Source organism: Catharus ustulatus, chromosome 24, assembly GCF_009819885.2.
Source record: "Catharus ustulatus isolate bCatUst1 chromosome 24, bCatUst1.pri.v2, whole genome shotgun sequence".
Lineage (NCBI taxonomy): Eukaryota > Metazoa > Chordata > Aves > Passeriformes > Turdidae > Catharus > Catharus ustulatus.
The window spans coordinates 6,242,191-6,256,798 of NC_046244.1; the positions used below are offsets into that span (position 1 = coordinate 6,242,191).

Below are 14,608 nucleotides of genomic sequence, written 5' to 3' on the forward strand. Positions count from 1 at the left end.
CTCTTGGGAAAGGAGGAAAACCCTCAAACCACAGGAAAGCACTTGAGGGGATGAGCAGTCCTGTGGATCCTTGAACTGAACACGTTGGAACAGGATTTGTGTGATCCTCATCCTCCTGACAAGTGAAAGAAATGTCTAATTAAGGCTTAGCATTTTCTTCTATTGCAGTGCAGCAGGATGTGAAAAATGAGTGTTAAACTTGTCCTTGTCCTGCCATCCCACTGTCCCAGGGTTTGCAGCAGTTCACAGTGCCCCACACAGCTCCAGCTGACACTTTTCTTACAAAAAAAAAAAAAAAGGTTTTTAATTCTCTGTACAGCAAATAGTTGACAAATTCTTTATCACTAAAATCTGGAAGAGTTTGACATTCCAATAACCAGTCCCAGAGTCTCTTTTGCCCAAGGTACCAAATGAAGAATTCAGATAAAATCTAAAATGCCAAAGGAACAGCTGGAGACAGAAGGAGCAGGAACTGGAGGCTCCTCCCAGGGCTGTGTCAGTGCTTCAGTCTGATTCTCCACGAGTAAGTACTCAGGATTCTTTCTTTTTTCTTCACTATGCAAGTGTAAGTTCCTTCATTAATTGCATTTGCAATGATGCTCATGTGATCTTCATTTAGGGATAAATAACCTGGATAGGAATATTCCAGAAGTTCTTTGTCTTTATACCAGCTGGCAGAAGAAAAAGAATGGAGATTAAACTGAGTATTAGTTATTTTACTAATACATTTTGGTGAATAAGTGCAGAGCAGAGACTTTACCAAAACACTGTTGAGTTTTACTATTTATTTCAGGGGATTAATGAGTAATTTTTGGAGTCTGAATCTCTGAAATTTGATGGGAATTTGGGTCCTCAAGTTTAAACCAACTCATGGATCTGAGCCAACCTGAGTTTTAGATACATCCAGAACCTGTTCATACCTCAGTAAAAACCAAATAATTAAAACCTTAAATAAAACAATTAAAATAATTTTTAAAAGGGTAAATTTAAATTTTACAGGGTTTTTTTTTTGCAGAATATACCCATGGAATTCAGCTTGATAGTAGGAATTAGCTTTGTGCTATATATAAAAATTGGATTTTATCCTTTCTGAGCTCCAGATTAAAAACTCCCTCCTCCTTCACCCTGTTTTTGTCATTCTTCCTCCTGGATTTTGGTGTGTAAAGCTTCCTCAGGCTGGGATGAGGACAGAGCACTTACTAGACTTTGCCTTTTTTGTGGATGATCTTCTGCCCACAGCGGAAGGTGACGTTCCTGCCCTCAGAAACTGTCTTGGTTTTGGTCCTGGGTGGGGGCAGAGTGGGGGGCACCGTTGGAAATGGGAATTCTGTCCAGGGAGAGAAGGAAATGGCAGCAATTAATGAGCTTTACACACCCCAAAACACTTCCACAAAATCATTTAAGGAGCCTCAAAAGCATGAATTTAAAAGTGCCTCCCCTGAGCAATTCTTGGATAGACAAATAACATGATGGATGTGCAAAGATAAAAACTTTGTGGTGTGTAAACTGAGATGGAAAAAAATCAATTTATCCCTTTCACAGCTGTGAAGAGTCCAGTGTGTGAAAAGCCCATGGAATGTCTGGGTTTGTAATTATCTGATTGCATCTTTCATTGATGTGGCCCAAAAAATGAAATCTCTGTGCTGAAGAAAGAGGCACTGGGTATCCAGGATTTATCTGAATTCAGTCCCACTGCTGCATTAATTCCCTGTGTGGAGCCATGAGCTGAGGCTGGATAAGGTGATCCCCTTAATCATCACCTGGACAAGGTGTTTTAACATCCTTTATTTATCTCCTGTTCTGGGAGCAGCTCCAGTCCAGCTGTGCTGAGATATTTTTGTCTTGTTTCTGCTCCATCCCTGCCTGCAGCCCCTCTCTGTGCCTGGCTCAGCTAAACCAGAGAGGAATGGGACAGTTTAATCTTCCACTCCACTCCATAAATGCTTAATTACAGTAATTTCATGATTATAAGCTGCCCCATTTTGACTAAAATTTTGGTCAGAACCCAAACTGTGGCTTATAATGAGGTGCGGCTTATATATGGACAAAGAAGGAAAAGTTGCTGTTTTAGTTTGGAGGACAGGTGTGTGCTGAGAAAGGCAGGAGCTTCTCTTTGAAATGGAGAATGTAAACCCCCTCCCTCCAAATTATTATCATTTTGAAATCAAGGGGCTCTCAGGCAAAGATATGGGAATTAGGAATAACAGTTCTTTACTAGGGAAATTAAAATAGAAATACAGCACTACAAAGAACAAACCCCAAACCCTGACACAGTCAGAGTACAGCCTGACACCCGTCAGTCAGGCAGGGTGTTGGCAGCAGTCCCATCCCATGGTGGCTGCATCCTCCTGCAGTGACAGATGTGGCTCAGCTGGAGCAGTGCTCCTGTACAAGGTGCAGTTTCCCTCCGGAGCTCCAGTGGTGATGTGGAGAAATCCCGTTTCCCTCTGGAGTCCAGTGGAGAAAGGGGCTCCCTTAGTGTCCCAAAACCTCTGTTTTTATCTTGGTAAGAAATGTTGGGCTCTTCCCCTGGCTGGAGCAACTCCCAATGGGATGCAGTAATTTTATCAGTGCCACAGTGGGACTCAATGGCCATGAGCAGAAAATGACTGGCTGGAGGAAGGATGGGTTGTGAAAAGATAAAGAACACTGCCCTGCCTGGTTTATAAAACATGGCCATTAACAGGAGATATCTCCTCTGGAAATAAAGAACACTGCCCCAGCTGGTTTCAATGGATGCCCATTAGCAGAATATCTCCCACAGAGATCAGGATCACTGCCCCACCCTCAACAGATGGTGACAGAACAGACACCTTTGATCACACTCTGTAACGTGTGATTTATAATCATGAATTTACTGTAATCCTCATTCCAGGCCTGGATCTGGACTCAGACATCCAAGACTCCATCTCTGTTGTGCTGCTTGGAGCTGCATCCCTGGTGTGAAATGAAGATCCTGCCTGTCCCAGGCTCACTTTTGGCTCCTCCCTCAGTGCAGAGCCCACCCCCAGCCCCAGAGCCCCCGGTACCGTAGCAGAAGTCGCAGGTGGAGGGGCAGTGCTTCTTCATCAGCTTCCTGCGCTTCTCACAGAAACCCTTCTGTGCCCACCATGGGCACATCACCAGCCTGTCCTTACAGCCTGCAACAGGAGGAGGGGAGCTGTGAGAGGGGCTGGGGGAGACCCAACAACAAATTCAGGTGAAATGGCAGAGGAACAAGGTGGAGCTGGGATGGGGAATGACCCAAAGTGGGGGCACAAGGACTGGAGGTGACACCGATGTTGGGGAGGATAAAACAGGAAAACCTTATCAGTATGATTGCTTGGCAAAAGATTTTGAGAATATGGAAACTATAAGTGAGATTGAAATGAAAGCCATCTTTGAGATACCCAACCTTAGTTACTAAATAATTACAAAACAATAGCATGGCCATCTGAAATAATCTCTTGAACAATTCCCTCTGCTTGCAGACAGGTCCAAGGGTCAGAGAAGACCCTGCTAGCTTGGCAGAAGGGGCCCAAAGAGAAGTTTTTAGGGTTTAAAGTGTGACACAGTATGGTCATGTAATTATTCTTACAGGCTGTGTGTAAATGCTGCAGGATTTGTATCTTGTGTTAGATTGGTGAGTGGAAATTAGAATATTCAACACAGAAGAAGATTTATTGTATTGTAATGGGAACCTCACCCTCTGAGCCCTTTCTCTCAGCCCTTGCTCCATTACCCCTGACTCTCTTACAGCCCTGGCAGCTCCAGGCAGGGCTCTTTCACCCAAGCCCTTTGCAATAAACCACAGATTCCAAGACCTGGCTTTAGAGATCTCTCCATCTGTCCCACCCATCCTGCCCTCAGTCACTCCCACAGTCTGGCCCCCTGCTCCACAGCTCCCAGCTGCCCCTCCAGGCAGAGCCCTCACCGTAGAGCCTGTGGATTCCCCACACCTCATCCTGGGAGATGCTCTTCTTGCCTGTCAGGGTGGCGTTGATGTGCATCAGGGCGTTGGGGTTCAGCGAGTGCATCAGCCCCAGGGCGTGGCCGATCTCGTGGGCTGCCACATGCACCAGGTCTGTCAGCCAAACCCCTGGGGAAGGAAAAGCAGCTGGGATTGTGCTGTGCAATTGGTGCACAGCTCTGCTTTAGCACACAATTCCTCCTGGTGGAAAACCAGGGGGAAGATTTCAGCACCAGTACAGGCAATGCTGCCCCAGGTTCATCTTCTCTGCAGCTGCTTGGGCCCAAATTGAACCAATCATTTATTTCTGTGTGCTCCTAATTCCCAGCAGCAGGACCCAGAGCAGTGCCAGGCTCCAGGAGAGCTGCTCTGGACCAGCAATGTTTGACCCAGTGCAACACTGACCCTCCTCAGCTTCCTGCTGGAGAAATGGGCTTGGGAAGGTTGCAGTCTGAAAGAGGCTCTTGTTTGACCTCCAAGTCAAACTCGAGCCTCTTGAGTGGATTTTAGCTGAAGGATGTGGCTGAACTCTCCAGTAATTTCACTAATTCCAATAATTCCAGCAAGAAATGGCCCTGCCACCACACAGTTTGGGCTCAGGGCAGAGAAACAACAACTCCCAAACCCCCAACAAACCCCCCCTGCTCCTGTTGTCACTTCCCCATATCAGACAAACCCCAGACTAAAATCCAAATCCCAGGAATTCCATGTGCTACCTTTCTTCCAGCTGAACCTGGTGTTGCCCAGGATCCAGTACTCATGGTCATCAAAGTGGATTTCCCCATGGGGAGGGAAGAAGGCGTGGGCCAGCTCCCCCGTGGTGCCATCGAAGCAGTGGTGGGTCAGAGACTCCAGGCAGTCTGTGTGGTTGATGGAGTAGAAACCTGTGGAAAAAAGCAGCCCTGGAATCCCCTGGAGCACTGGAAAGGTCTCTGATGGGATCCCAGGTGTTTTCCAGCCTCCAGGGCCACAAAAGGAAAGATAAATGCAAAGCAGGACTGGTAACACTCAGCCTGGATTTAGGGCTGTTCCCAAGGGACACAAATGGATTTGTTTCCCAGCAGGGAATGCTGAGCTCCTCTTGCAACACCAAGTGGAAATTATCCTTTTGGGAGAGAGAAGCTGGGCAGAGCTGATAACCCCCAGACTGTTCCATTTTGAACATAAATGAGCAGTGGAGGCAGAGCTGCAGCACGACCAGTGGATCCTGAATCCCTGGGATCCACCTGTGAATTCTTATTTTCCTGTGGCTTTTCCCACCTATGGATTCTTATTTTCCTGTGGCTTTCTCCATGTGTGGATTCTTATTTTCCTGTGTTTTTTCCACACCTATGGATTCTTATTTTCCTGTGTCTTTTTCCACCTGTGGATTCTTATTTTCCTGTGTCTTTTCCACACCTATGGATTCTTATTTTCCTGTGTCTTTTCCCACCTGTGGATTCTTATTTTGCTGTGGCTTTCTCCCACCTGTGGATTCTTATTTTGCTGTGTCTTTTTCCATGTGTGAATTCTTATTTTGCTGTGGCTTTTTCCACCTGTGGATTCTTATTTTGCTGTGGCTTTTCCCACCTGTGAATTCTTATTTTCCTGTGGCTTTTTTCCACCTATAGATTCTTATTTTCCTGTGTCTTTCTCCATGTGTGGATTCCTATTTTGCTGTGTCTTTTCCCACCTGTGGATTCTTATTTTTCTGTGGTTTTTCCCACCTGTGAATTCTTATTTTCCTGTGTCTTTTTCCACCTATAGATTCTTATTCTCCTATGGCATTCCCCACTGTGGGCTCCCATCCCACCAGCAGAATTTCAGGGTCCATTCTTAGCAAATTCCTGAAGTTTCCCAACCACCAGATTCACAGAAGTGTTAATTGTGACATTAATATTTCCTTGAGCAGACAAAAGTAGGGTTTGGGTTTTTTGCCTGGCTGAAGGAGAGGACACCCCAAACCTTCTCCAAGAATCTGCCCAGCACAGGAGGCCTCTCCTACCTCCCAAACCCTTCATCCCACCCTGGAATTGCTGGAATTCCCCCACCCACATCTCCCTGGCCCCAGTGCAGCAGCCAGGGGGGCACTCACCGATTTTGAGGTCGCTGGGGAGGTGCCTTGGCACCTCCCTGAAGCTGAACGGGGACACCTCGCTCCACATGCGGAACGCGGCCGCCAGCCCCCGGCGCGTGTCCCGGGCACTCAGCAGGTTCCTGGGGAAGGACAGGATCCTGCAGGACACACAGACACCCTCAGCAACACCCTCCTTCCTCAAATCATCCATTTCCAGCACCCACTGCAAGAGGTTTCAATCAGCAGTAGCTTGAGTTGATTTTAACAATGTTTAAAAACCGCGCAGAGGGGTGAATTAATTCCTTTAATTTTAATTTTCTTTACAATCACATTCTGGACTAACTACAGCTTTTGTTCCTCCTCTCCTCTCTTGGAAAACTGTTTTTGTCCTGCTCTGCTGTGCCATGTTGCTAGGAGAAGGAAGATCTGTATTCCAGCAGCAGGGAATTCTTGTTGCTGCCCCTTGGGCTCCAATGGATGTGCACACACTGCTGTGGAATACTGTCAGGTGAGAGTTCCAAAAAGAATAGCAAAGAGTTTTCTAAAATAGGCTTTTTTATAAAGAGTTTTTAAAGAGTTCCAATGAATATAAAAGTTTTTTTAGGAAAACAAGTTCTTTCCTTGGAAAAAAATTTGTAGGGAAAGAAGTTCTTTCCTTTGAAAAAAAAACTTCTAATCACTTAGGATGAAGACTCAAAAGAGGTTTTTGTTTAGGCCACAGGGGGAAATGTGGGGGAAGCCCTGGAGATGCACAGATGGCTCCCAGGAACTTCCCTGCTCCCACAGGAAGCTCTGCATCCAGGGAATTGCCTCAGGTGGAGCAACTGGGAAAAGCTGGGCACACTCTCCATCCCCTGGGCATGGTTTTTATGTTTTTAATGTTTTTTTAGCTATGTTGGTTGTGTTCTCCCCTTGTCCCAGCACATCCTAAAGGGAGCAGAAGATTTTGTGGCAAGCCTGGGCACTGAAGGCTCCCATTGGGCTGAGCATGTTTGGGATGGGCAGAAAAGGAAGGAACAGAACCTTCCTTCCCTCACCACAGGATTGTCATCAAACCTGGGCACTGAAGGCTCTCACTGGGCTGAGCAGAAAAGGAAGGATCAGAACCTTCCTTCCCTCACCACAGGATTGCCATCAAGGGCTTTTTGTTGTTTATTTGCCAAAGAGAAAGGGAGAGAGATTGCTAAAATCCCAGAAATCACCTTTCAACAGTGATTTCCCTCAGTGCTGATTTAGGTTTCATACAGAACTCTTAAAAAACCACCAGGATAAGAGAATTAATCCTCAATCAGGATTTTCTGAGCGTGCCCTGAACAGCTCCACTCCAACAAGAGGAGCAGAGTTTAAAACCCTCCTGCTCTGCTTCAGCAGCTCCACCCAGCAAAGCCACAGGGCCAAACCTTGGGGCAGAGCAGGAGAACTGAGGATGATTTTTGGGGCTGTTTGCAGGCCTTACTTGTAGGTGAGGTTGAAGTGGTCCCACTTGAGGTGGCCTGGGGTGATGGTGTAGCGCCTGCTCCGCGCCGCGCGCCCAGGAGGGGCTGGGGTCAGCACAGCTGAGCCTGGCACATCTCCCTGAAAGACAAAACAGCACCTTGGAGCCTGGCACATCTCCCTGAAAGACAAAACAGCACCTTGGAGCCTGGCACATCTCCCTGAAAGACAAAACAGCACCTTGGAGTGATAGCACAGGGTTAAAAATGGTTCTAAAATCATGGGAATTGTATAAAACATTCAGGGGTGGAAAGAAAGGGTCTGGGAAAGGCTACCAGGACTGGGGATGAATATTGAGCTTTATCTTTATTAGATCATGAAACTGCACCTGGGTAATCATCATGTGATAAATAATGTGATTGTTACATGTGATAATTGTTTGGTAAATTGAACATATTGTTTGATCATAATAAGAATCATGAGAAGTGATGTAATCAAAACAAGAATCATGAGAAAGGATGTTTGGGGACCTGGTGGAAATCACAAGAATCCATGCTTGGATAAAATAAATATAAATATTAATAATTAATACATAGTTATATAACAAAATGGGTATAAAACCTGTCCCTCTGGAACCCATGTGGAGTCAGATTTGGGTTTGTACCCCTGATTCCCAGAGCTCTGCAGGTAATCACCCTGTGATTGTGTTTGTACACTAACAGGAGGGGATGGGAAACACTCCAGGACACCTGAGAGCCCCTTAATTTCCAAATTATAGTGAATTGGGAAGGAGGGAATTTTCGCTCTCCATTTTAGGAAAAACTCCTGCCTTTTTCCTGGCAATACTGTCCCCTAAACCAGGACAGTTTCTGTGCTAGCAGGAGGAGATGGGAGACACTCCAGGACAGCTGCTGCCTTAAGATTTTAGCCTTTATCATTTTCAAATCCTGTATTATTTCAGTGTGTGAGTGCATAACTCCAAACTCCATACAGAGCATTAGTAGTCTCTTCACATTTTGTCAAAACAATTCCTCTAGTCCTGAGATCCAGACCCTACACCCTCAAAAAGTATAAACAAAAGTGAATTTTGGGGTTAACTGGGCAAATCTGACTTTATTACCTGAAGCTGTAATTGGAGGATTAACCCCTGATATGTAAATGGACCAAACTTAGAATTGTGTGAAAAACTCATCCCCACCCAACTGGGTTTTGTCCATCTTGGGTTTTGAAGGCCTTTAATAAATCCCCACTTTATCCTCTTAACCTTAACCATCCTCTGCTCTACTCCAAGGCATCACAGTGTAGAATAAAAAAATGTGATGGGACAGGACACTGGGGGCTGGGGAGCAGCAGTGGCTGTGCCTGGGGGTACCCAGGAGCTGAGAGCAGCCCTGCCCCATCCCAGAAATGAGAAATGAGCCCTCAGGAGCCTCCTGGCCACAGCAAGTGCTGCAGCTCTGCCTGGAAAGTTTTCATTTCCTCCTCTCCTCGCCACAGAAGAAATGGAAATCTGGAGAAATGACTAAAACAGGCAAGTCTTTGTGCAGGGAGCTCTTTCAGAGAGCTCTGAAATGCCTTCAAAGCAAACTGAAGGCCTGGAAAGCCTGGAGTGCCTTTAAGGCATGGAACAGCAGAGGACATGGAATGCTGTGACACGTCTGAGGGCAGCTGGAAAAGCCTTTCAGTGCCTGCAGGGAAATGAATGGCACCCAAGGTGGGAGTTTGGAATTCTCCCAGCTCTGTTTCCCCTGTTTGGGTTCAGACACTGAAAATCTCTGAGCTCCAGAGGCACCCAGGCACTTCCCAGAGCCAGGGACAGAGCCCATGGTGCAGGAGCTGCAGCAGCAGAGTCTGCCCAGGCTCTCATCACATCCCCCAGGCTGCAGGAGCTCTCTGCATGGAAGAAACGAGCCCTGAGAGCTGCAAAAGCCACATCCCTGGTGTCACAGGAGGTGACAGCTGTGGGTCCTGCACAAGCAGCTTTGCACAGCTTGGACAGGCTGGAAAGTTTCTCCTGCCCATGTCTGACAGCCCCATCTCCTTCCACCCTGAGGCAGCCTCATCTTTCCTTCCTGCAAGGACAGGTTGCAGTGTTTCCTGCAAGGACAGGTTCAGTGCTTCCTGCAGCTGGAAGCAGCAGCTCTGCAAGGACAGGTTCAGTGTTTCCTGCAGCTGGAACCTGCAGCAGCAGCCCTGCAAGGACAGGTTCCAGTGTTTCCTGCAAGGACAGGTTCAGTGTTTCCTGCAGCTGGAACCTGCAGCAGCTCTGCAAGGACAGGTTCAGTGTTTCCTGCAAGGACAGGTTTCAGTGTTTCCTGCAAGGACAGATTTCAGTGTTTCCTGCAAGGACAGGTTCAGTGTTTCCTGCAGCAGCAGCTCTGCAAAGACAGGTTCAGTGTTTCCTGCAGCAGCAGCAGCTCTGCAAGGACAGGTTCAGTGTTTCCTGCAGCAGCAGCAGCTCTGCAAGGACCAGGATGGGACATCCCTGTGACAGCTGGGAGCCAACACCTCCCCCTGGCTGAGATCTGGGATCACATTTTGGGCTTCACTCAGCTCACTGAGCCCACACATCCCTCTCCTCCACCCCCAGTGGCTTTTCTCTGATTCCACTCTGACAGGGCCATTTTTAATGCACAGATCTATTTACTATTGAGATCTATTTAGATTAGATATTTAGGCATTTATCTGGTTAGATATTCATCTATTGAGATCTATTTATCTATAGACCTATTAGATTTGTCTATTTAGATATTTAGACATTTATCTAGTTAGATCTGTCTATAGATCTATTTGTCTATTTATGTAAAATAGGTAAGTAGACTATTTATCTATTTAGATCAGATATTTAGACATTTACCTAGTTAGATATTTATGTATTTAGATCTACTTATCTGTAGACCTATTAAAATATTTATCTATTTAGATTAGCTAGACATTTACCTAGTTAGATATTTATCTATTCAGATTTATTTATCTGTAGACCTATAAGAATATCTATTTAGATTAAATATTTAGACATTTACCTAGTTAGATATTTCTCTATTCAGATTTATTTATCTGTAGACCTATAAGAATATCTATTTAGATTAGATATTTAGACATTTACCTAGTCAGATATTTATCTATTTAGATCTGTCTATAGATCTATTTGTCTATCTAGATCTATTATCTATAGACCTAATAGAATATTTACTTATTTAGATCAGATATTTAGACATTTATCTAGTTAGATATTTATGCATTTAGATCTACTTATCTATAGACATATTAAAATATTTATCTATTTAGATTAGCTAGATATCTAGCTAGTTAGATATTTATCTATTTAGATTTATTTATCTGTAGACTATTAGAATATCTATTTAGATTAAATATTTAGACATTTACCTAGTTATTTATCTATTTAGATTTATTTATCTGTAGACTTATAAGAATATCTATTTAGATTAGATATTTAGACATTTACCTAGTTAGATATTTAAGTATTTTAATCTGTTTATCTATAGACCTATTAGAATATCTATTTAGATTAGATATTTAGACATTTACCTAGTTAGATATTTAAGTATTTTAATCTATTTATCTATAGACCTATTAGATACATTTATCTATTTGGATTAGATATTTCTCTATCTATTTAGACATTTAGATATTTAGATTTCTGCCTCTAACCAGAACCCACCTGCCCCTCTCTTTGAACCCCCCTCCCCTCCCAGATCCTTTTTCCTCACCTGAATTTCCTGCAGAGCAGCTCCAGCTGGATATTCCAGAAGTGCCAGCAAAGCCAGCACAGGGAACAGACACAAAAATCCCAGCGTGGCTCTGCAGCCTCTGCCCCTCTTGTCCAGGCACAGGGAGCTTTTCCTTCTGCCTGCAGAGACTCCTCCAGCCTGGTCCATGTCGTTCCTGAGCACTTTTTGGAGGAGTTTTTGGGACAGGCACTCAATTCCCTGCACAGAATGCATCTGTAATCCTTGAGCTCACATTTGGAGTTTGTGAGCAGCCCTGCAGCTACTGCCAGAGCTGTGCACAACCAGTTTCAAAAAGCTCTAAAAAAAAAAAAAAAAAATTAAAAAGAAAGAAAGAAAAAAAAAAAGAGTAGACTTTACATTAAGCCTCTCTCCAATGTGCCAAAGATTCTCTCAGGCTCTGCCAAGTGGGATCGTGTTACTGCAGCTGAAATTTGGGCTGGCTGAGGAACAGCAGCAAAGTGAAACAAGCTGGGGTGGACATGAACTCTTCTCTTTAACTGTGTGAGCAACACAGGGCAAAGCTGCAGTTGTCAGCTTTATGTAATGAATAAAAAAAACACAAAAAAAAAATCGGGGGAGGGGGCAGCCAAGGAATCCAGAAGGGCAACATCACCCCCCTGGAATGTGAACTGGGGATGCTCCAGGATCTGTCACGGGATCCTCAGGGTGGAAAATGAGATTTTGGGAGAGCAGCCTGGGCTCTCTGCTCAGGGAGTTGATAAACTCACACAAAAGTAAACACCAGCCCCTCTCCCATCAAACTGGGCTGGGGCTCTGCCAGTGCTGGTGTACTTTGGGTTCTGGAGGGGCTTTGGGGGTTTGTCCTCAGCTGGGAGGTTCCTTGAGGCATCTCCAGGCTCCAGACACAAATCAATTCAGGACTTTTGGAAAAAGCTCACTCAGAAATTCTCAGCTTTTCAGAGACAGCTGCACTTTTCTGTCTGGTCCTGAGGTGGGGTGAACTCAAGCCCAGTTCTGCCCAGCCAGAGGAAAAGGAATTCTGTGAGCTCCCAGTTCCAAATTCTGTGAGCTCCCAGTTCCACCAGCAAATGCCAGGGAGGGGGAAGGTCATGCAAAAATTCCTTGGGGGCATCTGAGGCATTCAAAAGGTTTCAGAAAAGCCTTGTAATTTTAATAATGAAAAATGCTTTAATTGGAATTTTTTCCACCCTAGTTCATAATCAACCCTGCAACATTTTATTAGTTCCATATATTTGCAGCCTGGAGCTTTTAAACAACTCAGGATAAATCAGGCCAGTGAGTCTGGGTGTACAATTTCATGGACATTTTCCTTTTCAATTCTCACCAAGAAAAAGCCACCACAAAGCAGCGGTTCAGACCCCAGGAAAAGGAGGGGATAAGGATTAACAGGCAAGGAAACAATGGCTAGAATTACAAAGGGAAGCTGGAGCAGGAGGAAGAGCAGGGTCCAGAGCTCTCCCTCCTGTGGAATTGGCTGGAGCTTTCTAGGGATGGTTCCTCCTTCCCCGGCAGCACTGCTGGCAGAAGGAACTGAAAAAAAAATCCTGCATTTGGAGTCCAAAGAAATGCAAATGCAGCTCTGTTTGTGGTTTGAGCTGCAATCACAGCTCCGAGGGAGAAACTCGAGGGAGAAACTCAACTCATCTGTGCCTCGAGTGCCCCAATTCTCCAGGTTTCTTTCTGAGGCTGCAGAGAACAGAAAGTCTGATGGAGAGAGGAGCCTGGAAGGAAAATCCTGCCTGGGAATGGGGCTCCAGACCTCCAGCCAAGAGCTCTCCTCCAGTAAAGGCAGCTTGAAAGAAAAATATTGTTATCAAACGCAGAGCTGGAAGAACATTGAGTTTCAGTCACGAACAGCTTGAAGTGCCTCTCCCAGAGCCAGCAGGGAGATTTCAGCTGATGCTCTGCACACCCAGCTCAGCATTTCAGTGTCCCCAGACCCAGCCCTGTCCTGCTCCTGGGACAGGCTCAGACCCAGCTCTGGGCAGAACAGAAAATCAGTGAGATCTGCCCCAGGTCGATGTGGAACCTGAAACCTCCCAGCACCCACTCAGTGCCTTGTTTGTGTGGCACTCACTCATTTTTTTTGAAGGAGAGCAGAAGAACCTTTAAATCTCTTTAAAGCAGAGATTTGGGACTCACACAAGCACAGCCTGAGGGGACCAAGAACTTCCTTCATAATGTAAAGAAGGTGAAAGGTTTTGTGGAACACATCTCAGCACAGCTGTGTGCACAGAGCTTTAGTAAAGTGCATTTTTAGGACCTCACTGCTCCTGAAAACTTCTCCATGCAGCCACTAAGGGTTAGCACAGCCAGGAAAACCCTTTTCCATGACTCACAGAACCATTCTGAATGGGAAGAGACCGTGCTGCACATGATCTGTTTGATCTTGGGCTGCAGAGAGGATTCACCAGCTCTGTGACATTTCAGGGTCCTGCTCCCCTGTCAGGTTGTCCCTGGGGGGGTCAGAAGGGACAGCAGGGTTTCTTGGAAAGCACTTTGCCTTCCCTCCCCACATGCACTGTGCCCATCCACATGGAAATTCAGCACACCCAACCCCACCAAAGCCCTGGCTGCAGAGAGCTTTCAGGATGATTACAGTGGAAGGGAAATATTTGCTGAGAAACCAGCTCAGCACTGAGGCCAAGACAAACCTCGGTTTTTAGGGCAGTGAGAGGCAGATGAGGAGAGCACTCAGGACTCCCAGATGCAGCTCATGGAGCTGTGATAAAATCCCAGAGGAAAGGCACAGAATCCTTGGTGTCACTGCTGGAAAAGTTCCCCACACCTCACCAGGAGTTCTGCCGAGTTTGGGAGGTTCTGGAGTGCACGGATTTGGTTTGGACTCCAGGCAGGATCTCTATTTGGGCAGCAGGAACATTCCTGGCACTGCTCTGTGTCCCAGAGCAGTGGAACTCCTGACACTGAGGGAATCCATGTGCTGCAGGGGGAGAGGGGAGCAGGGCAGGGCACAGAAATCACTCTGCTCTCTCCTCCTGCATCCTGCCCTGCAGGCAGCTGGGATTTTCCAGGGATGCACAAAGGGATGGGGCAGGGAGCTGCACAAACCCCAAGGAGAGCACAAAATGCACTCCCCTCCTCCCAGCACCTCAGCTCTGCTCTTCTCACTCAGCTGCTGAAATGTTTGGTTTTAAAGCAGGGCTGTGCATAACACACAACACATGGTTCCCTTCCCCAGGGCAGCCTCTAGCTCAAAAATACATATTTTTTCACCTCTGTGGATTATTCCTAGCATTTCTCTGCCTTCCCTTTGTTCAGCCTCCATGAAATGTTATTTTTCAGCACAATTTCCAGTATCTCTGCTCCATTTCTCAGGATGCTGCTTCATCCCAGCCCCCAAAATAACACAAAGAACAATTTATGACAACAAATATGACAGCAAAACCTAAGAGATGCCACACAGAGAACAACCAC

The 14,608-nt window shown here is 45.9% G+C and overlaps 1 protein-coding gene and 1 long non-coding RNA gene across 2 annotated transcripts; one reads left to right on the forward strand and one right to left on the reverse strand.

Annotated features, from left to right (window-relative positions):
• Window positions 1–431: 431 nt before the first annotated feature.
• LOC117006911 lies at window positions 432–2,949 on the forward strand. The gene is made up of 3 exons (XR_004420040.1): window positions 432–523; window positions 1,167–1,245; window positions 2,876–2,949. It is a non-coding gene; the product is annotated as an uncharacterized LOC117006911 (long non-coding RNA).
• MMP23B (matrix metallopeptidase 23B) lies at window positions 485–11,477 on the reverse strand. Its single transcript, XM_033079666.2, has 8 exons — window positions 11,171–11,477; window positions 7,462–7,580; window positions 6,024–6,163; window positions 4,666–4,833; window positions 3,914–4,078; window positions 3,030–3,140; window positions 1,201–1,327; window positions 485–671 (listed from the first exon to the last, which is right to left on the reverse strand). The coding sequence occupies exons 1-8, from the start codon at window positions 11,402–11,404 to the stop codon at window positions 497–499; spliced, it is 1,239 nt and encodes a 412-aa protein (XP_032935557.1). The 5' UTR covers window positions 11,405–11,477; the 3' UTR covers window positions 485–496.
• Between the last annotated feature and the right edge of the window lie 3,131 nt (window positions 11,478–14,608).

What these genes read in the sequence shown, in the direction of transcription:
- MMP23B (XM_033079666.2), bottom strand. Translation starts at nt 11,404, where the DNA reads ATGCATTCTGTGCAGGGAATTGAGTGCCTGTCCCAAAAACTCCTCCAA. An exon ending in CTGCTCTGCAGGAAATTCAG is followed by an intron (nt 7,581 to 11,170) that starts GTGAGGAAAAAG and finishes TTTGTCTTTCAG; the next exon opens with GGAGATGTGCCAGGCTCAGC. An exon ending in CCCCAGCGACCTCAAAATCG is followed by an intron (nt 4,834 to 6,023) that starts GTGAGTGCCCCC and finishes TTTTTTCCACAG; the next exon opens with GTTTCTACTCCATCAACCAC.